The sequence below is a fragment of the Hylobates moloch genome, unplaced genomic scaffold (genome assembly GCF_009828535.3).
Source record: "Hylobates moloch isolate HMO894 unplaced genomic scaffold, HMol_V3 SCAFFOLD_9, whole genome shotgun sequence".
Taxonomy (NCBI): Eukaryota; Metazoa; Chordata; class Mammalia; order Primates; family Hylobatidae; genus Hylobates; species Hylobates moloch.
The window spans coordinates 33,818,898-33,845,261 of record NW_026652284.1 but is presented as its reverse complement, the minus strand read 5'-3'; the positions used below and the strand labels follow the sequence as shown (position 1 = coordinate 33,845,261).

Genomic DNA, 26,364 nt, shown 5'->3' with positions numbered 1-26,364 from the left:
TTCTCTCATTTGATCCCTACAACAGCTCAATGAGAGCTGGAGGCCCTGTGCTATTATAGTCTAATCTTATACAGAACTCAGAGAGGCTAAGTGACTTGCCCAAAGACACAAAGTAAGTTGCAGAGCGAGGACCAGTGGTGTGCTAGTAAACTGGCTCTCTGGAACTTAATAATAAACAAGTAAGCCCTGACTTGTAGTGTTGGCCCATTTCTGTGGTGTAAATACTCTCACCACGGCCAATGACATCACTCATCCAGGAGTTGGAAAGAGATGCATACACATGGCCCTTGGAAACCAGTAGGAGCCAGCTCCAGCACACCACTGAAAACCCCAGGTTTCTGACTCTAAATCACTTTCCATTGCTCCTTACTGCCTCACTACATGAAAATGAACCTTTTCTCATATTTTTATTTTTAGGGTGATTTATTATCCTGAAGTCATTTGCCTTCTTAAAATGATGCCCATGGCTTTAACCTCTACTGAAAATCCTTATGTTTTAGGCATCACTTCGAGAGCCATCAAACCCACACTGGGACTGATTGATCCCCTGCACACCCTCCACATGCCTGCCCAAGTGGTCGCCAACAGTGGCTTTGATGTGCTTTGGTAAGTGCTGGTGCCACCTGGAGGGGCTTTTTTAGTACTAGGTCTATGGATAGTATTTTGTTGCTCAACACACATGCTAAGTATTCATTGATTAGCACCCCACAACATCCCTAGCTTTGGCTGTCATTACCCCCTGTCCTAAATCAAACATTCAAGCTTTAGAGGTTGGTGACTAGGTGACATCTGGTGTGGGCCACAAACCTGCTCTTCAGGATGGACCCACACAGCCACAGCCAGGGCCATAGGGATGCCGCTAAAGGGGCAGTTGGAGCGGGTGTGCAGCATCTCAGGGACACACCAGCTACCTTTATGGCCTCACTAACTAGGCAATGCCCAAGGCTTCATGTCATGGAAGAGGGCAGGGAACAGAGCTAACACCTCCAGAGCACCCCCAGACCGTGCACATTGTGTCAGCACCTCACATACAACACCACTTCACTGCAGCTCTGTGTGATACAGGACCTTTGTTTTATTGAACAAGAAAACTGAGTTTGAGATGTTTAGTGACTTGCCCATAGTCTTATTGTATGTTCCCTCGGCTTCAGCTGCATTGTGCCGATGGCCCCCTAATCAGTATTTCTGTCGCAGACCTTGCTCCTGAGCTCCAGGCCTCATGGAGACCCCACAGGCACTTCACATTCAGCATGTGCCAAATGACCCTCATTCATCTATGTGCACATGCACATTTTTTTCACATTTTAACACCTCTGAAATCAGGACGTAACTTAAAATCTGTGGCATCAGAGTATGTTTTCATCCTCAGTGGTACCTATTTTAAAAACAGTGCAGGCTGGGCACAGTGGTTCACGCCTGTATTCCCAGCACTTTGGGAGGCCAAGGTAAGAGGATCACTTGAGGCCAGGAGTTTGAGACCAGCCTGGGCAACAAAGTGACACCTCGTCTCCACAAAAAAAAGTTTTACAAATTAGCCAAGCATGGTGGCACATGCCTACACATCCCTGTACAGTGACTGTCACATCCTAGGTACTTGTATACTGCTAGTTCACACAAGCAGGAGGTGACAGAGTTAGAACTCACACCCAGGTCCCCCAGGGCCATGATCTGCTTCCCTCACTATGTTATGCTGCCTGCCAAGAGACTGTGGAAAATTGTGTCTAACTCCATTTTGGTCAATATTGTCAGAACTTTGATGAGCTGTCCCCTAATAGTCTGGAAATGAGGGGAATAAGGTTATCCTTCCTAACTGTAAAGTACATAATACATACATCATGACCCAAAGCAGCCACCCTTAAGTGGGTGACTCACAGGCCCAAAGACTTCACTGTCAATCTAAGTGAGGAGTGGGCTCAGAAGGCAGGAGAATAATGGCAGTTGCTCTTTCAAGTACTGCCCAAGGGAAAGAACACCTGGCCTGAGGAATCTGCCCGTAAGGCCCAGTGGCCTGTTCTGAAGGTGGACAAGCCATGTATTAAATCTTCGAGGTAGCTCCCCTCATTAGGACTCCATGGACTTCTGATCATAAAGTGGCCATCCTAGGGCTTGACTGTAGGGAGAGAAGGTGCCATCTGGAAGACTCTGATGTCTGCTCAGCAGTTATGTTTCTTGTCATAAAGCATTAAGCTGACTTCCAGGCTTTACACATAGTTTCTGTGAGCTCAGCTCAGTGAGTCCGCCCCTGAGAAACAAATCTGCACTTGGATTTGGGATCTGATGCAGTCTAGATGTGCTGCAAGGCAGAGGTCACACTCTGACTACAGTGGCCTCACCAGCCACCCCAACTTCCCCATGTGGACACCTCATTCTTGCATTATTCACACATTCCCTGCTTAGAACCACAAAGCCTTCATATCCATCTACAAACTAATTTCCAAAACAATTTTCTAATGATTTGTCCAAAAAATATTATCTGCTTCTCATATGCAGAAGAGAGTAATTCCTCCATTCTAGGGGAAATGAAAACTGTAATTCATGCAAAACATGGGGTCATCTCCCTTCACAGTCACGTGAAAGGAGAGTGTCCCAGAAACACTACAGAGGCCCCCATGGGGAATTATACTGAAAACTATAATTCATGCAAAACATAGTTCATGTTACACTGTGTTTCCAGTACATCACTGATCTAGATGGTGATGTCTGTTCTCTTCTGCAGTTGATGAGCTGGAAGTCATGCAGGCCATCAGGTGGAGGCAGCTATGAAGCTTAGTTCTTGAAATAGCAAACTCTGAGTTTAGGGTACATAAGAGAAAAAGATCTGCTTTTTCTTCAGGCCAAGAATTAATAATAATAGTGAATACTGAGGTGTACAATGTGCCAGGTACTCTTCTAAATACTTTACATGTGTCAACTCATCGAATTTTCACAGCCACATCATGAACCAGTACTATTATTTATCCCTGTCTTAGAGTCACAAGAAGGATATTGCCTCACACCAGGTCCACAGCAGGAATATCTTGTTCCAGGATTGACAACTGGGCAGCTGACCCCAAAGTCTATATTCTCACTCATTACACTGTAATTTTCATAGGAGTCTGGTGTAGCTATGACCCACTTTTGGTAATATGGTATTTGATCAATGCAAGGTATAAAATGGTAAATATCTTCCACAAGGAAGTCATTTTTTAGATTCAGTGGTTTTTTGTCGCTCAAATATATAATTCGACACCATAAAAATGTATCGACACTAGAAAATGTCCATATAAAATCTTATACATACCACTCAAAAATACTGTAATGCTGTTAATGTAAACTCAACTGTATTAATTTATATTATAAGTAATGACTGTTGTAGGCAAGAGGTGGGCTGGTAGAATGTACTGTGATCATCAGTGTTAGATAATATATCCACCGTGGGTTGAATGCCAAACAGCTCCAAGACAGGCTGTGATCTAAAGGGAGGGAAGGAGGAAGACGACACTTTCCATCTCTGTCCTTTCAATATTTCTTGTTAGCCATGCCCTGGAGTCATACACTACCCTGCCCTACCACCTGCGGAGCCCCTGCCCTTCAAATCCCATCACACGGCCTGCATACCAGGGCAGCAACCCAATCAGCGACATTTGGGCTATCCACGCACTGCGGATCGTGGCTAAGTATCTGAAGAGGTATGTCACCCCAAAGGGGATAGAAATAGAACAGGAGGCCCACATTCTGCCAGCACGTGAAACATGACATGCCTGAGCCTGAAATATCCTGAGCAGGTCTGTTCACCAGAAAAGCAGTCAGTGGATGCGCAGAAGCCCCAGAGACCAGCAGCCTCTGGAGGGACCCAAGGGACAGGCAGATGAAAACTGGGTCCTTCAGTCCCTAAAAGGCAAAGGCAGACAGGGGACAAACTAGGAGCCAAGCTAGGATGAAGGGTGGTGTCCTTTGAGATTTGGCTCCCCAGGGAGAAATGAGACCCACACTGGCAGATGTTGGCTATGCCCATCCAGGCCCTGTCCGAAGACACACAGAATCCATCCATTGAGTTAACTCAAATGAACTAAACTTAAGAAATAAATGTGGGCTGGGCACAATGGCTCACACCAGTAATCCCAGTACTTTGGGAGGCCGAGGCAGGAGGATGGCTTGAAGCCAGGAGTTCGAGGTTGCAGTTAGCTATGATTGCACCACTGCACTCCAGCCTGGGTGACAGAGCAAGACCCTGTCTCAATTTAAAAAAGGAAAGAAAAGAGTAGAGATTGCTGTCCCAGGAGATATAAAAGGCAGAAAATGTAAAAAGATTCCTAAGAGGTTGTGAAAGATTTATGAATACAAGTATATACATACATGTATAGCCATAGGCTACAGGAGAGCAAATAGCAATCAGGTTCTGAGACAGCAGAGATATACTTAGGATGAAAGCTGATACCTGAGATATTAGGACATACTCAAAGTCAGGCTCACTTTTGTATTTATACGTAATGGACGGAACGGCCACAGGTAGGCTAGGCCTAGACATGAGCACGGTGCTTCCTCCGGCCTTAAGCTAGAAGCTCCACTGACAAAGGAACCCTGGAATTGCATTTGTAGCAGAGCAGCAGGAAGGAACCCAGTACTATTTCAGGTTTGTGGGAGACTCCCAGGACAGCACAGCAGCACTTGACTAGGTCCAAGCAGACACGCATCATGGGGAGCCAGTTTATCTGACAGGGACAGAGGCTTGGCAGTGGTAGATAAGGAGAGATGGACAGAGGAAAGCTGAAAGTTCCATCACCTGCTACTTCGCCTTGTCATTGGGAGAATAAGGAACTAACATGGGGTTTCAGAAAGGAGGCAGGAACACCCAACCATTCCACATGAAAGGAACATTTCAAATGAAAGGGGGAAAAAAAAAGGCTGTGCTTTTTTATTTCGCCACAGGAACTCTTATGCAAGGCAAAATTGAAAAAAAGCCCACTTTCATGAAAAGTAGGTTTCCTTGACAGTCTTCAGCCTTCTTCCCTGGGGCAAGGTTTTAGCAGTGAGTGCAGGAAGGCTGTGCACAATCAGAAAGCGGCTTTTGAGAATTTACTTTTCCAAAGTGGCATTGGGGACACCCAGAGCAAGCTAAGGCTCATTCGACAATAACATCCACTTCCTCAATAATGTTGGCATAGAGGTGCAGCAACCACAGATATAAAGAGGCCCCCATTGGGTCCAATGGGAGGCAGTGTCTCAGAGAGAAAGAGCGCTGGCCGGCAGGTAGCCCCGGGCATCTGAGAATGTTTACATCCCTTCACAGGGCCGTCAACAGCACTGACAAATGAAGAAGAAGAATGAGTCTCAGGGCACCTTCCTGGAGTGGCCCTCGCCATCCAGGGACCAGCGCGTTGCCTCCGCCGGCGCTTTTACATCACATGAGCAGCTGACAGCATGTTTATTATGCCTTTGCTGAAACAGTTGATAAGAAAATATGTTTCTCTTCAGTTTTCATTTAGAAGACAAGGCGTCATTTGAATAACTTGCCCAATTTTTCTTCCTACCGAGTAGCATTTCTTTTTTCTTCCCCCATATCTTTCCCTAAGGCAGCTCCTTATTCTGTAGGAATTGCCAATGTTGATGTGTTATTGTTAGGTATTTATATCGTTCACAGGGCTGTCAGAAATCCCGATGATCTTGAAGCAAGGTCTCATATGCACTTGGCGAGTGCTTTTGCTGGCATCGGCTTTGGAAATGCTGGTGTTCATCTGTGGTGAGCAAGTCTGAGATTTCATTTCTTTACTCAAGCTATTGCTTTAAAAAATTTTTAATGTTTATAATTCAGGACAGGTGGTAAAATTTAAATATGCTGTAGAAGGAAGAAATTTAACTTTATGTTCCTAAATGTATTCTTTTTTTTCTTTTTTTCCTCTTTTCACCACCAGCTAAAGTAGAAACCTAAATGTATTCTTAAATTGAATGTGGTTCCTAAATGTATTCTTTTACGTTCCTAAATGTATTCTTTTTCTTTCTTTCTTTTTTCCACCACCAGCTAAAGTAGAAATCTAAATGTATTCTTAAATTGAATGCCGTTTACTGGGTTTTTTAATAACATATTTTTAAGGTATAATTCACATACTATACAATCCACCCATTTAAAATGTACAGAACATTAGTTTCTAATATATTCACAAAGTTATGCCACCACCATCAATTTTAGAGCATCTTATCACCCCAAAAAGAAATCCCATACCTCCTAGCTGTCATCCACCAATCCCCCCACCTTCCCCAATACTTAGCAACTACCAATTTACTTTCTTTTTCTTTTTCTTTTTTCATTTTTTTTTTGAGATGGAGTCTCACTCTGTTGTCCAGGCTGGAGTGCAATGGCGCAGTCTTGGCTTGCTGCAACCTCCACCTCCCAGGTTCAAGCAATTCTCCTGCCTCAGCCTCCTGATTAGCTGGGATTACAGATGTGCACCACCACACCCAGCTAATTTTTTTTATATTTCTTAAGTAGAGACGGGGTTTCACCATGTTGGCCTGGCTGGTCTCAAACTCCTGACCTTACTTATCCACCCGCCTCCATCCCCCAAAGTGCTGGGATTACACACATGAGCCACCGGGCCCAGCCTACTTTCTATCTCTGTAGACTTCCCCATTCTAGACATTTCATGTAAATGGAATCATAGAATATGTGGTCTTTTGTGTCTCGCTTTTTTCCTCTCTATGGACATAGGTTTTCCTTTCTCTTGTTACATATGTAGGAGCAGAATTGCTGGGTCATATGGTAATTCTGTGTTTAAATTTTAAGATACCGACAGACTGTTTTCCACGGCATCTGCACTGTTTTACATTCCCACCTGCAGTGGGTGAAGGTTCTGATTTCTCCACATACTCACCATGTGTTGTGGATTTTTTAAACTTAAATGTAGGATTTTTCCCCCAATCTCTCACAAAAGAAAGGGATCAGAATGCTTGTCAATAGTCCAGAATTAATCTCGTTGATTGAAACTTTATTGGTATGTCGCTTTAAATTTGAAAACCATTGAACTTTGAAAATTAAGAATAAGCCTTTGCTAGGGCGAGCGCAAGGAATGATCAGCCCCTGATGATCTACCACTGATGGGAGCATAAATTGGCAACACCTTTCCAAAAAGCAAGTGAGCAAAATGTACCCAGAGCCTGAAAAATATTTATGCCCCTGGGCCCACCAATTCACTTCTAGGAATCCAGCCTGAAGAAATACCCATGGCTGGGCGCGGTGGCTCACACCTCTAATCCCAACACTGGGAGGCCGAGTTGGACGGATCCCTTGAGCTGAGCCTAGGAGTTCAAGACCAGCCTGGACAACATGATGAAACCCCATCTCTACAAAAGAAAATACAAAACTTAGCCAAGTGTGGTAGTGCGTGCCTGTAGTCCCAGCTACTCAAACACCTGTAGTCTCAGCCACCCTGAGGCAGGAGGATCGCTTAAGCCAGGGAGGTCGAGGCAGCAGTGAGCCAGAATTGCACCACTCCAGCCCGGGCAACAGAGCGAGACCCTGTCTCAAAAACCCCAAATAAACAACAACAACAAAAAAAACTATAATATTTTCCTATTTGTTCATCAATAGTTCAAGAGGATATAAAAAATTTTTCACTGAGCGTGGTGGCTGGATCCTTCCTCACTTGAGCCCAGGAAGTCAAGGCTGCATTGAGCTATGATGACACCATTGCACTTTAGCCTGGGTGAGAGAGTGAGATACCGTCTCTAAAAAAAAAAAAAAAGAATTTTTCAGTAAAAACAAAAATCATGATGCCTTTTCTTGATGTCAACTAAATCTAAACAAATCCTTAAGGTAGAATTCAGGCAAGAGAAACCAGTCAAACCAGAAATGATTAACATAGCCTGTCAGGCTAGAATAATCATTTCTGACTGGACTCTGTGAGTATGTAACATTTGAAGGGATCTGTCAGTTACTGGCGGGACAGATCACTGGTGGGTCAAGCTTGCACGTCATCAAATACAGCACATCCTGACTCACAAAATTCCCCCGACATCATCTGGGAGCACACTGCCAAGGAACTGCCAGGGAAAAGCAGAAAACACATGCCCAGAGCTTATTACAGAAACTTCAAAGTGAATTCCCGAGTCTTTGAGATCGTAATGTTAACTAATGGGTTCAGGGAGCTACTTCTGGATCAATACTTTTTAATGTCATACAATTCTATGAGCATTTGAATTTAGGCATTTTCAGAAGTTTTGCTAATGAATGCACTATATGTCCTAGACATCATAATATATCCTTATATCCAAGAAAACAGAACATCTCACTTTTTCAGGTAATGGTACTGTCTAGAGACTGTGACAGGCATCTCCCTAAGAGTATCTTTCTATTGTTGACTTGAATTTTGGTAACTGTGTATGAACATAAGGATTTTCTTTCTTTTCTAGCCATGGAATGTCTTACCCAATTTCAGGTTTAGTGAAGACGTATAAAGCAAAGGATTACAATGTGGATCACCCACTCGTGGTAAAATCATAAGAATAAATTATTTAATTAAATATTGTAATCCTCCCAATTTCCATAAATATATCTGCCAATTCTCGCCTGCTTAGAGTAGGGGGTAAAGTAACTTAATATCTAGAATATGTAGGGAAGAACAGCTTTGTCATCTGCCAGTCACCGCATTTCATTTCTCCCCAGCCCCATGGCCTTTCTGTGGTGCTCACGTCCCCAGCGGTGTTCACTTTCACGGCCCAGATGTTTCCAGAGCGACACCTGGAGATGGCAGAAATACTGGGTATGAACCATTACGCAAAATTCTGTGACCGGCCAGGCACAGTGGCTCCCACCTATAATCCCAGCATTTTGGGAGGCTGAGTTGGGTGGATCACTTGAGCCCAGGAGTTTCAAGACCAGCCTGGGCAACATGGCAAAACCCCATCTCTACAAAAAAAAAAAAAAAAAAAAAAAATTAGCCGGATACGGTAGTGCAAGACTATAGTCCCAGCTACTTGGGAGGCTGAAGTGGGAGAATCACCTGAGCCCAGGAAGTTGAGGCTGCAGTGAGCTGTTATCATGCCACTGCACTCCAGCCTGGGAGACAGAGTGAGACTCTCTCTCTCTCTCAAAAAAAAAAAAAAAGAACCATAAAGGACAATACCAAAAAATAGTGCTTTGCGATAGCTTAATAATGAAATGTCAGGCTGGGCACAGTGGTTCATACCTGTAATCCTAACACTTTGGGAGGCTGAGGTGGGAGGATAGCTTAAGCCCAGACGTTTGAGACCAGCCTGGGCAACATAGTGAGACCCTGTTTCTTTAAAAACATTTTTAAAATATAAATACATGATTAAAAATGTCAGTGACTTGACCAAAGCCCTATCTAGCACTAAAATTCTGTCATTATTATGTTTCTGAGAGTATTGAGTCTGTTACGTTTGTAGTAACACTGTTTCCTGTTTTTGTCTCAAGGGAAAGTATAATTATTTTTATATTTTCAATGTTATAAATGACTTTTGCTATGTTCGATAATAAAATGAATCTATATCAGGAAGCAGGAATAAATTCCTAATTATAGAGAATCAAAACAACTGGAAACTTTTTTTACCAAAGCCTGCAAAGCTCCTGATCAATTAGAAACTTTATAAAAATATCCTGAAAGAGGAGTCTGTTTGCCATACTGTAGAATAAATAATGTCAATAATAAGATATCCACAGTACTTTTTGAATCTTACCAGAAATAAAATGATATTCAAGATAGCTTTAATGGTAGGTAAAATGTTGGTGTTTTGCTAATACAAGAACTCTTTTAAGTAGACTTGAATATTTTATTAACTTGCAAAACATCTTATTCTGCCACTTGTGTTTAGTTAGGGCAAGAAGGGAAAGGCTAAAAAGAAAACTTCATTATGCTCTCCTCGCCCAGCCGTTGGAGAGATTATTTCCAGGGAGGTAGAGAAGGACCGCAGACATCCTCCTGCAGGAGCTCCCGCTGAGTCCCAGGTGCTGTGCTGGGAATGTTAATGACACAAGCCCAGGGCAGAGAGGGGCCAGGGGCTCCATTTCCCAGAGGGTGCTGCGGGGAAACAGTGCAACTTTGCCAAGGATCTGTGCCCCTTTTCTCTTTTGGACTGGAGATGTTGTTCAGCCATATTTTGGGACTCAGCTGCCTTTGTAAATATTCAAACCATGTAAATAAGAAGAGAGAGCACAAATCATAGGCTACATTTATGATAAATGGGAAAATCTTAGAGAACTTAAAGTTAACACTCCAGGCAACTAGCAACACTACTGAAAAGGGAGTTCCTCTGTTAGACAAATTCCAGGCTGGAAGAACCCACTGACTCTTCCTTCTTGAATGGGAAGTTTTAATGTTATCTACACTTAGCTATCCCACACGATGAAATATTTTGATTCTCCATGTCGTCTTAGATTTCTTAGCTTTAGACTGATGTATTCTTTTTCCTACCATCTCTTTTTTTTCTGTAACACTTCATAGGAAAATGGAGAGGTTTCCATGGTGTGTTTTATGGCAGCATTCCCAGGAACATTAAAACTTCATAAACTTCGTACCATGTGTCACTGCTCCACCTAATCCATATTTTAGTTGCCGCTGGGTAATACAGACTGGTCTTGTCAGGCAAGGTTTACCTTTCAACCGGCTGCTCTCCCAGCCAGCCCTGTATCTGGTTCTATTCATACCTTTTCCTGGATTCCTAAGAGTTCTCACTGTCATGGAAGAGAAAGCTAAAAACCGATTTAATAATATGCTTCATTCAATATGGAAGTGAAAGCAGTCACAATCTCCTTTTGAACAATACAAGAGAAAGTAGACTTAGACTACTGCGGGAGGCATTTTGCATAGACTTCATATAATGCTACACTCTGTAGAGGGCCTTACTTCTTGGCAGTGAATGTGTTTGGCTAGAATACACGAGAATGCAGGGTGCTAAGGGTTGTGAAATCAGTTCCCTTCCTCTGGGAACTTTCTCTGTCACCCTGCCTGAGGGCAGAACCTCCTGCACGGCTCTTCCAGATTGCCATTTCCGTGATTATATGCATTATTTTTTAATTTTTATTTTACATATATATATTTTAACAGAGACAGGGTCTTACTGCTCAGGTTGGTCTTGACCTCCAGGACTCAAGTGATTCTCCTGCCTCAGCCTTCCAAAGTGCTGGGATTACAGAGATTCTCCTGCCTCGGCCTCCCAAAGTGCTGGGATTACAGAGATTCTCCTGCCTCAGCCTCCCAAAGTGCTGGGATTACAGAGATTCTCCTGCCTCAGCCTCCCAAAGTGCTGGGATTACAGATGTGAGCCACCAGGCCCGGCCTCTTAATGACTAATCATGTACAAATTCTGCCCTTACGAATCTTCTTTCATCAATACCATTATTATCTGCATACGAAACGCTGTTTTCTGAGAGCCTTCATGTTCTTGGTCCTGCCCAGCTGGTTCTATAATATTTATTTAGAGGAACCTCCCCTGCTCTTTGGCAACAGAATCTAAAATTAAAAGTTTTATAGCTATAGAGGACAAAAGTTTTCTTCCTTGTTCACACATAATCCGTTTTTGTTGTGCTTATTTTCTTTTTGGTGGTTAATTTTGGAGCTTTTGTACTTCTGTAAGCTTGTCTCACAGGGTGTTTGCAAAGGATTTGTCTTTTTCTAAGATGTTGCTGTGGGAAAAGACGTTGAAGACATCATACACCTCTAGATGTCAGCAAATTCCAAGCCTTGAGATTACATAAGCTGTGTGTTCTTCAAATATTCATTCCTCCATCCCAGCACCAGCCGACTTTCTTGCCTTGTTCTGCACCTCTCTTCTTGTCTTTGTTCCTCTTCTTTCTACCACACAAGGGGCGAGCATATAGGACTTGGCAGCCCCTCCAAAATGTCAGAGCTAAGTGAGCTCCCCCAGCCAACTTGGGCCCTCCTGGGGAGGCACATGATGGCCCCGTGCTGGGCGTTAAGGAGACCCCGTGGGTGTGCATGGTGTATTCACTGATCTTGTGACTGAACTCCACCCAGAGCCCGTTTCCTCCTCTCTCCCTACAGTCAGCACTTTATGTCTTCTAGGGGCTGACACTCGCACTGCCAGGATCCAAGATGCAGGGCTGGTGTTGGCAGACACGCTCCGGAAATTCTTATTCGATCTGGATGTTGATGACGGCCTAGCAGCCGTTGGTTACTCCAAAGCTGATATCCCCGCACTAGTGAAAGGAACCCTGCCCCAGGTAAGAGACCGGCACGCTCCTCACTCCCTGCGAAGGAGCCTAGCGCCTCCAGAAAGACATGCTCCGTTGGTGGCGGGCTAGCGGGGATGGAAACCAGGGCTCCCCAGTGGTTCTCGGGTCTCCTCCACAGCAGACAGCAGTTCTGTCCTTTCCCGGTGCAACAGGGCCAGGCCCTCGCCTTTCTGTTCATCCATACAGCTGTAGCTGAGGTGAGGCTTTTGTGAAAATTTTCATGAAGGGATGGATCCTTTATGATAATTCAAGGCAAAAACAACCAAACTGATCTTGAACTATGGCACAATTTCCCTTTTCCCCATTTCTGTTCTTTGAAGGGCTCCTATAAATAACTATGTGAAGCTGTTCCAGTAGGACCACCAATATTATTTTCCATTGTAAAAGAGTTCCAGGTCTCTACTATTTTGTGAAGAATAGGCATGGCCTTTCAATTAACACTATCACCAAATTGCTTTCGATGAATGTGGGAGATTGTATACTTGATACATATCTGTGTCACTATGGGTCTGATTTCATTTCTTAAATTTTTGTGAAGAATGTAAATGGAGCTTCATCCCTAATTCAGTAGAATCATACTAGGTGTAAAGTTTGCTCTTCCGAGGTTCTCATGAAGAGCTCTGATCCCTCAGTGGACCTCTCTTGAGCTAGCACATCAGATCCTAATAGGCCAAGGTCCTGCTCATTGCAATTCACAATAAAGAGAGAGCTCAGAGCATGAGTGCTTGGTTGGTGGACCACACCATAGTCACCAGGCCCAGAATACTCCTTTAGTCCTCCTGGCCAATATGGGAAAGGCAGAGGTCACCTCAGTGCTATGAGGGTATGAGGATAAGGATCTTCTGCCACAGGCTAAGGCATTCCCTGACCATGGAACAGAGTTAGCAGCTGAAACATCCACTCACACAGCAGCCTGCTTGCCACAAGTGCTGGTGCTTTTCCCTCACCCCACTCCAAGTAGGCAGGGCCTCAAACTAGCTTCTTCCTCCCCACTTCACTAGTGCTTAGAATGTTGACAGCCTCACCACTCACTTAAGATAATATTTGTATAGATTGTGTTCATAGACTCATGTGTCCACAGGAGCCAGGTAGAGAATAGCAGTGAACAATGTCATGTAAGGCCTTAGGGAGTGGTGGGGACTTTGGTAAGCCAGAAGGCACATGACCCATCTAACTGGGCGAGCAGCTCAGCTACAGTTTATCATCACCAAGCAGAAAATCAGGTCCCAGTGTTGGTAGAACTTCCAACTCTCAAGAAAAATCAGCAATCTTGATGTTTGTGTTGAATTCTCTCGTTTCCAATGCACAAATGAAACATAGTCCATGAACCACCAGTTTCCCTGATTTGGATTCAGGCTCAGTGAATTCAATTGCATCTACAAATAGAAATGAACAAGAAACAAAGGAGTCTCAAAGTATAGCAGAGACCCTGGGCTAACCCACAAACCCTTAATTCTAACCCATATATCCGGGGGACCAAATCACTAAAAAAATCAGACCCTCTAAGGCCCTCACAGTTATTTTATCCAAGCCTACCTGCCTGTAAGTTCTGTGAGGGCAGGAATCTGTCTGCTTGGCTCATCCATTTTCCATTGCACCTAGCACAAGCTAGTAAACATGTTAAATGAACACATACCTCCATTCCTCTCCTCCTAAGTCCTCTGTCTAGGTAAGCTTTAATGGCTGACTGAGGATAACTTTTTGAAAAGTTTCCTTAGACTGACTAGGACTCAACCAAAGACAGGGGAGCCATGAAAGCTCAGGGACAACCTAGACTGAGTGGTCATAGTGATTTTTTCCGGGGGGAGGGACAGGGCTAGAGTGCAGTGGCATAATCACAGCTCACCACAGCCTTGACCTCCCAGGCTCAAGTGATCCTCTGTCCTCAGCCTCCTGAGTAGCCAGCACTATAGGTGTATGCCACCATACCAGGCTAATTTTTTTACTTTTTTGTTCACAATAGGTCTCACTGTGTTACCAGGCTGGTCTCGAATTCCTGAGCTCAAGCAATCCTCCTGCCTTGGCTTCCCAAAGTCCTAGGATTATAGATATGAGGCACAGTGCCTGGCATTCACTGCAATTTTAATGTAGCTTCTGGCTTTATGGCATGGTCCCAGTGACACTGTCCACCCTGCAAGGGGCCCTCCAAAAGGTTCTATTTATTTAGCCCAGGAAAGTGTTCAGGAAAATGTGTGGGTCCACCTCTAAGAATGGTATCCATGATTTTCAGATGAAACTGTCTAATACCCTTGGCCATTTGATTGCTGGCCATCAGTACACACTGACAGGTGTTTACTGTTCTAATTCTACTGTGGTCAGACTGTCACTTTCTTTTGTTTGTTTTGTTTTTTGTTTTTGAGACAGAGTTTCGCTCCCATTGCCCAGGCTGGAGGGCAGTGGTGCAATCTTGGCTCACTGCAACCTCTGCCTGCCAGGTTCAAGTGATTCTCCTGCCTCAGCCTCCCGGGTAGCTGGTATTACAGGCACACACCACCATGCCCAGCTAATTTTTGTATTTTTAGTAGAGACGGGGTTTCACCATGTTGGCCAGGCTGGTCTCAAACTCCGGACCTCAGGTGATCCGCCCACCTCAGCCTCCCAAAGTGCTGGGATTACAGGCGTGAGCCACCGCAACCAGCCCAGACTGTCACTTTCAAAAGCTATTCCACATAGCAGCAAATCCAGCCTAACAGTTGAGACCACTAAAATAGCACTAAATTAACACTAAAATAGCAAGTTAATTAGATATCATTCTGAATGCCTCAGTGCACATGTGATACTGGGAAATCACAGATAGCAAAACCTTAATTGGACAAAACCAATTTCTTAGTTTTACAAAAATGGGAGGTAAATGGAATCTTTTGGATATAAGTTCTGTCTTAAAGTGGGAAGCCAGATTTTCCTCAAGCTGTATTCATAAAGCACCCCAAGGCATCTGCTGCCTTTTTTCCTCTGATCATGTTTTCATGATTCAGAGAAATATAGTTAATTTTAATTATCTAGCCCTAGGTTCATTTGGAGTCTACGTGATTGAGATATGTGTATATTCACAGATTGATAGGACTTTGGTAGGAATCTTAGAAATAAGCTTGTCCATTTTGCAGATGAATAACTACTATGGAATTTTGTTTGTTTGTTTGATGGCAGTGACTGTTTTAGAGGAATGCTGTGGCCACTTCAGAGTTTTACACATGCAATAGACTAATCTTCACTTATTAATATCTCCAGGATTTAAGGTAGTGAGAAGAATATACTGGCTCCTCCAAGGAACGTCACCAGAAAGGTTATTCAATGTAGTTGACATTTGATGAAGGTTCTTTTCTGTTCAGCAGTGAAGGATTGGTTTTCTCTGGAAGGAACAACCAGGCCAGTATTCTTGACCAACACAGCCCATACTGGTGGCAGCTAATAGCAGCCCTGTGTACAGAGGCTTTCAACTGCCATAGCCAGGCTACAAGGGGAGCAGGCAAGAATATATTAATCTTCCAAGCTGGATTTCTGAAACCCTGGAAAGAAACATTTACATTTCAAATCAAAACATTTCATTACTGAGGAGTGCTGTCTACCCAAATGAGCACTTCCACTCCCTGGTAGACAGGCCAGCTGAAATGTTGTTATTTCATGAATGTGCTAAAAGTAGATGTCTGAATTTATTTCGTTCCCATGTTAATGAGTTGTCCTTCAGTCTTACATGCCTATAAATAATAGCACATCATTGCTTAACCTACCTTAATTCTGAGAGAGTTTAGCTTTTATGTGGCAGAGCTGATAAGTATAGGGACATATCACAAACTTTATGTCCTTGTCCTGTTTAACCAATCACTGGGGGCCAGAAACGTGAAACAGAAACTCAGCTCAGGCTTGGCTTCAAGTACTTCTAAGAGTCCTGCACTGCTCCACCAAAGATAAACAGGACCATGTCAAGGGCCTTTGAGGTCATCAGATAAGACTCTCTCCCATTATGAACAAAGTAACTTGCCATCATCTGCAGTTACAGCAAACACTGAACTTCAGTTCTTGACCCTGCACAAACACATACATAATGAGACCCTCTGCCTTGCTACGGATTTCCAAAATTCCTTAGGGTCTCTTATAAATCTGCTGGGATGTGAAACTTTGTCTTTGCCTCACCCATACTCATAGGCATTGTCCCCCACCCCTCTCTCATCTATCCCTCTATCCTTTCTTCCTTCTTTAACTTATCTTTTAAATTGTGATAAAATATGTATAACATAAAATTTACCATTTTAACCATTTTTAAGTGTACAAGGCCATGCCATTAAGTACATGCACAATGTTGTGCAACCATCACCACTATCCATTTTCAGAACTTTTTTTTTAATCATGCCAAACAAGTGGTATGTCCATTAAACACGAATTCCCCGTTCTCCCCTTCTTGTAGCCCCTGGGAACCTCTGTCCTACTTTCTGTCTCTATGAATTTGTCTATCCTAGGTACCTCATGTAAGTGAAATCATACAATATTTGTCCTTTTGTGACTGGCTTATTTCACCCAGCACAGTGCCTTTAGTGTTCATCCACGTTGTAGCATGTGTCAGAATTTTATTCCTTTTCTATGGCTGAATAATATTCCATTGTATGGATATACTACGTTTTGGTTATGCATTTACCTACTGATAGACACTTGGGTTGTTTCCACCTTTTGACTATTATGAATAATGCTGCTATGAATATTGGTGTACAAGTATCTATTTGAGTCCCTGCTTTCAATTCTTTGGGGTATATACCTAGGAGTAGGATTGTTGTATCATATAGTAACTCTATGTTTAACTTTCTGAGGAACTACTAAACTGTTTTCTACAGTGGCTGCACCATTTTACATTGCCATTAACAGTGCACCAGGGCTTCAGTTTCTTCACATCCTCAACAACACTTGTTATTTTTCTTTTGTGTGTGTGTGTAATAGCCATTCTAATGGTGTGAAGTGGTATCTCATTGTTTTGATTTGCATTTCCCAAATGACTAAGGATGGTGAGCATCTTTTCATGTGCTTATTGGCTATTTATATATATTCTTTGGAGAAATAACTAATCAAGTCCTATGCCCATTTTTGAATTGAGCTGTTTAAGGTTTTTTGTTGGTGAGTTGAGAGAATTTTTTTTTTTTTTTTTTTTTTTTTGAGACGGATTCTTGCTCTGTCATCAGGCTGGAGTGCAGTGGTGCAATCTTGGCTCATTGCAACCTCCGCCTCCTGGGTTCAAGCAGTTCTCCTGCCTTAGCCTCCTGAGTAGCTGGGACTACAGGCACGTACCACCACACCCGGCTAATTTTTGTATTTTTAGTAGAGAAGGGGTTTCACCGTGTTGGCCAGGATGGTCTCCATCTCTTGACCTCGTGATCCACCCGCCTCGGCCTCCCAAAGTGCTGGGATTACAGGTGTGAGCCACTGTGCCCAACCAGAATAATTTTTATATCCTGAATATTAATCCCTTATCAGATATATGATTTGCAATTTTTTTTAATTTTGGTGTCTTTTCACTCTCTTGACAGTGTCCTTTGATGCACAAAAGTTTTAAATTTTTATTCAGCCTAGTTTATCTGTTTTTTTTTTCTTTTTTCTTGTGTTTTTTCTTTTTTTTTTTTTTTTTTAGAGACAGAGTCTTGCTCTGTTGGCCAGGCTGGAGTGCAGTGGCGCAATCTCGGCTCACTGCAACCTCCGCCTCCCAGGCTCAAGCAATTCTCCTGCCTCAGCCTCCTGAGTAGGTGGGATTACAGCTGCCCACCACCACACCCAGCTGATTTTTTTTTTGTTTTTGTATTTTTAGTAGAGATGGGGTTTCACCATGTTGGCCAGGCTTGTCTCGAACTCCTGACCTCAAGTGATCCGCCTGCCTCGGCCTCCCAAAGTGCTGGGACCACCGCACTGGACTCCCTGTGCTTCTGGTGTTACATCCAAGAAATCATTGCCAAATCCAATATCATGAAGAATTTTCCCTAATTATTCTAAGAGATTTAGGGTTCTAGCTCTTACATTTAGATTTTTGATGCATTTTGAGTGAATTTTTTAATACATCCATCCTTCTTTTCATTCCTTTTACCAGACAAATACTGACTGAGTCCCTACTGTATACCATGCATTGTATGGTATACTAAAAGAAGGAAAATAAAGTCCCTTTTCTCCTTTATGAAGCTTACCTTCTAGTGAGGAGAGACAGTGAACATCTATAAATAAGATATAAATGAAATTATTTCAGATAATGACCAGTATATGAAGGAAAACCTGCATAATGAGATAGAGAGTGATCTCACGGGGAAAGTGTGGAGAGATCTCCAGCCAGGGTGTTGGGAAGGTGCATGATGATAGGGCAATGTTTTCCAGACAGAGGGTAAGGGCCCTGAGGCAGGGTCAAGGTTAGCATGTTCAAGGAACTTAAAAGGGATGGTGGGACTAAGTGAGGTGTTAGAGCTGGGGCAAGAAACAGAGCCAGATCAGGGTGGCCTTAGAGGCCATGGTTTTGTTGCAATTGCCACGGGAATTTATCTGCGAGCATTAAACGCAGGAATGGTAAGATTCAGTTTATACTGGAAAAAAATCACTTTGGCTGCTGTGGGGAGAATGACCTCTGGGGGGCAAGAATGGAGCAAAAGTGGAAACAGACCTTTCAGGAAGCTTCTCAAGCTGGACAGGCGAGTGATAGCAGTGCCCTGGATTCCGGTTGTGGTACCACAGGAGGTGAGAAGCGCTCTTACTGGGGCTTCATTTTGGAAGTAGGACTGACACTCTTGCTGATGAGTTGAACTTGCAGAGCAAGGGAAAGGGGAATCAAGTCTCGCCTGGGTTTTGCCTGAGCTACTGGGTGTCATTTCTGAGATGAGAAAATGGGAGGAGCGGTGGGGTGGGAGAGTCAGAGTTCTATCTTGTATATGTGAACTTTGAGACGCCAGTGTCTCCCTCCCCACCATCTTCACTAATTCAGCAGATAACTGTTGAGCGTCTACTTACTATGTCAAGCCCTCCGGTAGGCGCAGGGCAGAGAGCAGTGCACACAGCTGAGCCCCTGGCCTCACAAGCTTCCCTTCCACTAGCTACACTCCCAAACACATGCCAGTAATAGAAAACATGCCCAGAGACCCATGAAAATGGAACCTCAAAATGGACATTCCTCAGTTTCATGCAGGCGCCAGGGGAGTCATCGCTGTAGCTTTTAGCCCCTGTCCCCGAGAAGCTACTGACCAGAGTATAAATAGAAGTAGGATGTGCTGGATGTCTTTGCTGAATTGACTCAATAATCATTGGAGAAATTAACAAATCACTGGATTTGCTTGGGAACGTAGAGATAAAACCTTAGTTAATAGAAAAAAAAAGGAGTCACTTGTTGCACATAGCATGAAAGTTAATGTTCTACTGAAGTCCTTTTGAATATGCCTTAAGTCCAAGTTGCAAAATACATAGTCTTAGACGTCGGGGATGACCCAGTTCTCTCTCAGAGCTCTGTGCGTACAGAGAACCTGGCAGAGGTTGTTGACTGACCTAGTTTTGTCATGATAGGGGTGTTTTCCCCAAGGTTGGTTTGGGCAGAAGGCTGTTGCCAGGGCATAAGGCAAGGGGCAGTGGCTTTCGAAAGCTCTGTGGGGAAAGAGGTATGATGTGATAAACCTCTGAGTTGGGGATCAACTCATATGACGTATAAAAGAAATACCGTTTTTAAAGATATGGCATTTATCAAGGCATTGATTCTTATGACCAAGTTAATTTCCATAACTTTGTAGCTTTTACAAACTGCCTTTTCAAAGCCCTGGGTAACTTCTTTCATTTACTGTTTCAGGAAAGGGTCACCAAGCTTGCACCCCGTCCCCAGTCAGAAGAGGATCTGGCTGCTCTGTTTGAAGCTTCAATGAAACTGTATTAATTGTCATTTTAACTGAAAGAATTACCGCTGGCCATTGTAGTGCTGAGAGCAAGAGCTGATCTAGCTAGGGCTTTGTCTTTTCATCTTTGTGCATAACTTACCTGTTAGCAGTATAGGTGGGATATACATTTATCTTGCAGGAAATTCCCCAAAGCTCAGAGTCCAGTTCCTTCCATAAAACAGGCTGGACAAATGACCACTATGTTAGACCCCCCAGGCTCGACTTCAGGGGTCAGTGTTCCTGTCCCAAACCCCACACAGAATACTCTGCCTCTGCTTCATGTAGCAAATGAGCAAAAACTCAGTATCTATCGAAAGTGTAAATTGTATTTCCTATGCCTAGTAATTCACTGCATGTCTAAAAATTTATCTGATAGAAACACTAGCACCAGTACATACAGAAGCATGGCAAGGATGTTTCTGGCAGCACTTTTCTAATAATAAAAGATTTGAAACAACCTTAAGTATTCATTATTGGTATATAGATCATTTATAGTATACTAGACAGTGGAATACTATGGTACTTTAATAAAGATGAAGTAAATCTCTTGGAAATGTGTCCATAATATACTGGGAAGTTGGCAGAAAGCAAGCTACCAAATAATTATATATTAGTATGATCTGATTTTACTTTTTCAATTATACATAAATATATATCTACATATACATACAAAAGAAAGATACACAACAACGATAGACTGGATTAAGAAAATGTGGCACATATACACCATGGAATACTATGCAGCCATAAGAAATGATGAGTTCATGTCCTTTGTAGGGACATGGATGAAACTGGAAAACATCATTCTCAGTAAACTATCGCAAGGACAAAAAACCAAACACCGCATGTTCTCACTCATAAGTGGGAATTGAACAATGAGAACACATGGACACAGGAAGGGGAACATCACACTCCAGGGACTGTTGCGGGGTGGGGGGAGGGGGGAGGGACAGCATTAGGAGATATACCTAATGCTAAAGGACGAGTTAATGGGTGCAGCAAAACAACATGGCACATATGTAACAAACCTGCACATTGTGCACATGTACCCTAAAACCTAAAGTATAATAATAAAAAATAAAATAAAATAAAAACCATTCAAATACCATGAAAAAAAACATCAAAATTTAAAAGTTATTACTGGAGAAATGGAATTTGGGGTGTGGAGAACTAAGAGAAAATGTTTACTTTATTTTATTTATTTATTCATTTATTTTTATTTATTTTTTTGAAATGGAGTCTCGCTCTGTCTCCCAGGCTGGAGTGCAGTGGTACGTTCTCAGCTCACTGCAACCTCCACCTCCTGGGTTCAAGTGATTCTCCTGCCTCAGCTTCCTGAGTAGCTATTTATTTATTTTTTGAGACAGAGTCCCACTCTGTTGCCCAGGCTGGAGTGCAGTGGTAGAAACATGACTCGCTGCAGCCTCCGCTTCCAGGGCTCAGGTGATCCTTCCACCTCAACCTGCTGAGTAGCTGGGACTACAGGCATGCACCACCATGCCTGGCTAATTTATTTATTTATTTTTGTATTTTTTGTAGACACAGGGTGTCGCCATGTTGCCCAGGCTGGTCTCAAACTCCTGAGCTCCAGTGATCCTCTCGCCTTGGCCTGCCAAAGTCCTGGGATTACAGGCATGAGCCACCACTTCCAGCCTCATTTTTTATTTTATAAACTTCTGTATTGTTTGGATTTGTTACAACAAGCATGTATTACTTTTCTAACTTTTACAAAAGGGAAGGGAAAGGAAAGAAAAATGTCATTTTAATGTTTTAGGTCAGATTCATTTTATTTTATAAAAATACTAGTAACATATTTAAAAGGTAAAAACAAATCCACAAGGGTAAAATATTAGAGACCAATCCTCTGGTGAATAAGTTGTTTTTTGTTTGTTTGTTTTGTTTGTTTGTTTGTTTTGTTTGTTTGTTTTTTAAAAAACAACAAAAACAGAAAGCAAAAACAGTAACATCCTACATGGTTATTCCCTCTGGAAAAATGTTTCTGGTGTTCTGAATACATTAATTCGAAAGGAAGCAGTTTTGTAGGTTACAGATTACAGCATGCAAGTAGAATCTGACTAGTGTGATACTCTTCCTCCCTTTTATTCCCAGGCTACAGAAACCTGGACAGCTCATTTTTCCTTTCAAAAGTTAACCCACTGACATTTTCTTGCCCAAGCTTTCGCAGTATAGATCTCAGAGTACTTGCAGATTTACTCACATTTTAAATTGAATTAAAATTTTAATCTTATAAATGAGTAATATAATTACTTCCGGATTTTTTTCAAACAGATGAGAAAAGCATTACTGTGTCATTCAACTTGTCTAGGCCACTTGATCTCCATAGTCTTTATTTTGTTGAGATTTTAAAATCATGTTTATTGGGGGTTTTCTCTAACTACAAACATAAAATATATTCAGTACCAAAAACTGTTAATACAAAGATAAACACAAAAGAAAATCATTGTTCATACTGCACCATCCAAAAGATAGCTATGTAAAAATTTTGTATATGTTATCCCAGTAATTTTGTATGCATAAATATATGTTGTATAACTAGCTATATATGTGTACATTTTTTACTTAGAAATGGTATTACTAAGGTGTAATTTTAATTTCTACAGAACATTCTAATTTTTTTATACCAAGTGCCCCAAACGTAGGCTTAAGATGGTGCCAATAGAATTTCAGCTACACCTTGCAGATCATAGCTAGCTAAAATTTCTTCCAGCTCTTCAGGAGAATCCTGGAGATGAGGGCAGAAGCTGGGCATGAACGAGGCAGAGAACAGCTAAACTCTGCCAATCTGAGATCCTCCAGGAAACTTTAGTAAAAGTTGTTAATAAGAGTCTCAAAATATGTTTAGCATGGCAAAAACTTATATGTATACACATACACATATATTTTTCCCTCACCACCCCCACCTCAGAAGCAGTCTAGGTAAGTTTGAGAACACATAATATATTATGCAATGTGATATGGCATTATTAGAAGAGCATTAGGCTAGGGCTCAAGGGCCCTGGATTTTGTTTCAGTTTTGTCTGAGTCTTAGTTCATTCAACTAAGGCCTCTTCCAGCTTGAAAATGCTATAAGGCCGGGCACAGTGGAGGCTGAGGCAGGAGGATTGCTTGAGTCCAGGAGTTTTGAGACCAGCCTGGGCAACACGGCATGGTGAAACACCATCTCTACAAAAAATACAAAAATTAGCTGGGTGTGGTGGTGCACACCTGTAGTCCTAGCTACTCAGGAGGCTGAGGCATGAGAATCACTTGAACCTGGAAGGTGGAGGTTGCAGTGAGCTGAGACCACATCACTGCACTCTATCCTAGGCAACAGAGCAAAACTCTGTCTCAAAAAAAAAAAAAAAAGAAAGAAAGAAAATGCTATGACTAGGTTTTATGTATTACCTAGTCCTTAATGTGAGATTTCTGAATTGGGAAAAGTTGATGTAAAATAATTTGAGATACAAATATGCATTCTCCCCCCCATCTCTCAAATGTTCAATGCCTTTGCTAACAGTAGCCAGACGTCTGAATGTGACTCACCAGGAGGAGTGTTTGGTATTCATATTGATGATGCCTCTGTAGAGGAAGAATTTAAAGGTCAAGCATGAAGAAACAGATTTAGGAAGCCTTGGTGTTTTTATCTTGATACCCATCATTCTGGCCCTTACAATCAGAGAATATGGGAAAGGTGAGTTTTGTGACTCACTAGCTATTAAAAGAGGATAAGCTAGATTAGGCCCATTTCTGTAAATCAAACACTTTCATGTTTCAGAGACAATAATTAAGTGTATTTTTGTAATTCTGTACCCTATTTTTCTATAGATGTCCTTTAAGAAAAATTCTGAAGAGTCACAGCTCCGTTTATATGGATTAAAATACTTACCAAGGCAAGGACATTTAATAGAATGGTATTCGAGAGTTTGGAAAATACTATGTTCATAAAACTATCATAAAACTATCACAATATGGTGGCATTTTCACTTAAAATACATGCATATCCCTAATTTTTTTTTTTGATACAGAATACTGGTTTGTTCCAAATAGGTCATGTTTCTATTTATTGTTGAGTGCCACAATAAATAGCTGGCTCGTTTTGCACTCCTGTCCCTCTCTACGGCATTGTTCGAGTAGCTGTGGACACAGCTGTGGGGTGTTTTCAAGTGGTCAGGGAAGTAAGTCTGCTCTTGTAAAACACAGACAAGTACAGTATCAAAATAGCGCAAACGAGCAAAAATTGCTTTCCTGGCCTTTTAACCCTGAGAAAGATTAATGGTTGTTTGGATTAGAAACTGTACCCTAATGAGGGGGCTGTTGCCTCCGGGGAGTAGGTATGAGAAAGGGGACTGCTCACCTCCAGGTCATCGTTGCACAGGCCGCGAGTCTCCAACGACCCGCAACACCACGCCAGACAGCTGCCTGAGCTCTGCCAGTAAGTGCCTGGTCCTCCGGGAGCTGTTGAGGGGACCAAGCCATCACCATCACAATGGCCTGGGGGAGGCAGTCTCCAGGGCCAAGCGCACTTTGAATGGACAGAAATTGGTTCTTAAAGCCCTAGGTTGAATTACTGGCAGCTGGGGGTGGGAGGGTCTAGTTTCTTGTGCTATTATTCCACTGTTTTTCCAGCCACTCCAATCACTCTCAGAATAAATGCAATCGCCTAACAAATTGCAATAACTGTTTTGAGATTTCATCACCTGTGAAATGCCTCATGAAGCTATGCGCACAACAGCTAACTTCAAAATAACCCCCCTTCATTTTTTCTGGCTTTAAGTTTTTGTCTTTTTCAGTTGGGTGCTTTAAATTGGTTTTCCAATTTATAAAATTGGAAACTGATTAAAATAATCATGAGAGAAAAGGAAGAAAAAAACAACTAATCATCCTATTACCCAAACACAGCTGTTAACATTTGATTTATTTCCTTTCCGTCTTTTCCATTTGGGTGGTGTAATCTTCAGCTCTTTTCTCTTAACACATGACATTTTAAGGGTTTTCCATGTTGTTGCATAATCTTCATAATCATATGCAAATGTATGCAATCGTTTATTAAATAAGGATTTAATAATTTATTCTTACTATAGGTCATCAAATTGCTTCCAAATTTTTATTCCTACCAATAACTTAGCAATGAATAGATGAATAATGTTTATATGGCATCTTTCACATTTTAAATTAATTTCTTAGGTTAGGTTCCCCTAAAGTCAATTTTAACATTACAATACAGATTTTTTTTCCTTTTTCTTTTTCTTTTTTTAAGAGATAAGGTCTCATTCTATCACCGACAATGAAGTGCAGTACGTGATCATAGCTCACTGTAACCTCAAACTCATGGGCTCAAGAGATTCTCCTGCACCTCAGCCTCCCCAGCAGCTGGGAGTATATGCAAGCACCATCACACCTGACTAATTTTTAAAATTTTTTTGTAGAGGTGGGGTCTGGCTATGTTGCCCAAGCTGATCTCAAACTCCTGGCCTCAAGTGATCCTCCCACCTTGGCCTCCCAAAGTGCTGAAATTACAGGCGTGAGTCACCACACCTGGCCTGATGTAGACATTTTTATGACTCTAGGTTCACAGTGTCAAATTACATATAACTCAGAATTGCCTTAAATGTTGCTTCCCCTCTCATTAATCTTCTCTTCAAAATAAATGCTAGTGCAAAGCAACAAGAAATGAAACAAAGTTCATTTGCAAGTATGGACCAGACAAGACTATTTGTGCCAACCTGCAAGTCAATGGTGTTTTATTTATGTCAGTACAGCTTAACAGTTCACAGGGATTAAAATTTTCAAATAAACTTAGGAAAATTTGGTGTTATATCTTTGCCTCTTAAGTGAAACTTTAAGACCCCAAATCTCTTTTTTACTCACTTTTTTTTCTTCTAGAGCCCTCTATGGGCCCCTAAGCCTATAGGTCTGTGTTATTACTTTCACGGTTTTCAGTTTTGCTGGCCAAGAAAAAAGACCCAAAGGAGTAACATTATTTTCTACAAGGGTGTTCTAAAACCACTCAGGCCTGTGAGTCAAATGATTTGCTGCACTGCAAGGCAGGTGAGTGAGACCAAGGAACTACACCCACCTAGATCCCTTCCAAGGGTCTAAGTTGCTTCTCTAATCAGAAACCTCTCAAACCTTTGCGACTGTGCACATAGGTCCTATGATGGCTTTGGCAACATTTACCTGGGACCAGGGTGAACTTCATACCATGTATTGCATATGAGAAAAGAAAAGAATGTTTGTCAAACAAAGCACTATATTTTATTTTATTTTAGTGTTGCTGGTAGGTGTGTAGTGAGCTCTCAGTCTGTG

The 26,364-nt window shown here is 42.2% G+C and overlaps 1 protein-coding gene across 4 annotated transcripts in view; it reads left to right on the top strand.

Annotated features, from left to right (window-relative positions):
• Positions 1–20,613, top strand: part of ADHFE1 (alcohol dehydrogenase iron containing 1) — a 36,745-nt gene extending 16,132 nt beyond the window's left edge. For 2 of the 4 annotated variants that reach the window (XM_032759648.2, XM_032759649.2), the window contains 7 exons: positions 501–606; positions 3,516–3,668; positions 5,621–5,719; positions 8,386–8,464; positions 8,639–8,735; positions 12,018–12,175; positions 19,974–20,559. In XM_032759648.2, the coding sequence (XP_032615539.1) occupies positions 501–606; positions 3,516–3,668; positions 5,621–5,719; positions 8,386–8,464; positions 8,639–8,735; positions 12,018–12,175; positions 19,974–20,057 (776 nt within the window). In that variant the 3' untranslated portion in view covers positions 20,058–20,559. Of the gene's footprint in view, positions 1–500; positions 607–3,515; positions 3,669–5,620; positions 5,720–8,385; positions 8,465–8,638; positions 8,736–12,017; positions 12,176–19,973 lie in introns of all 4 variants that reach the window. The other 2 variants (XM_032759646.2, XR_004370926.2) reach the window with 2 other exon arrangements.
• Positions 20,614–26,364: the final 5,751 nt, after the last annotated feature.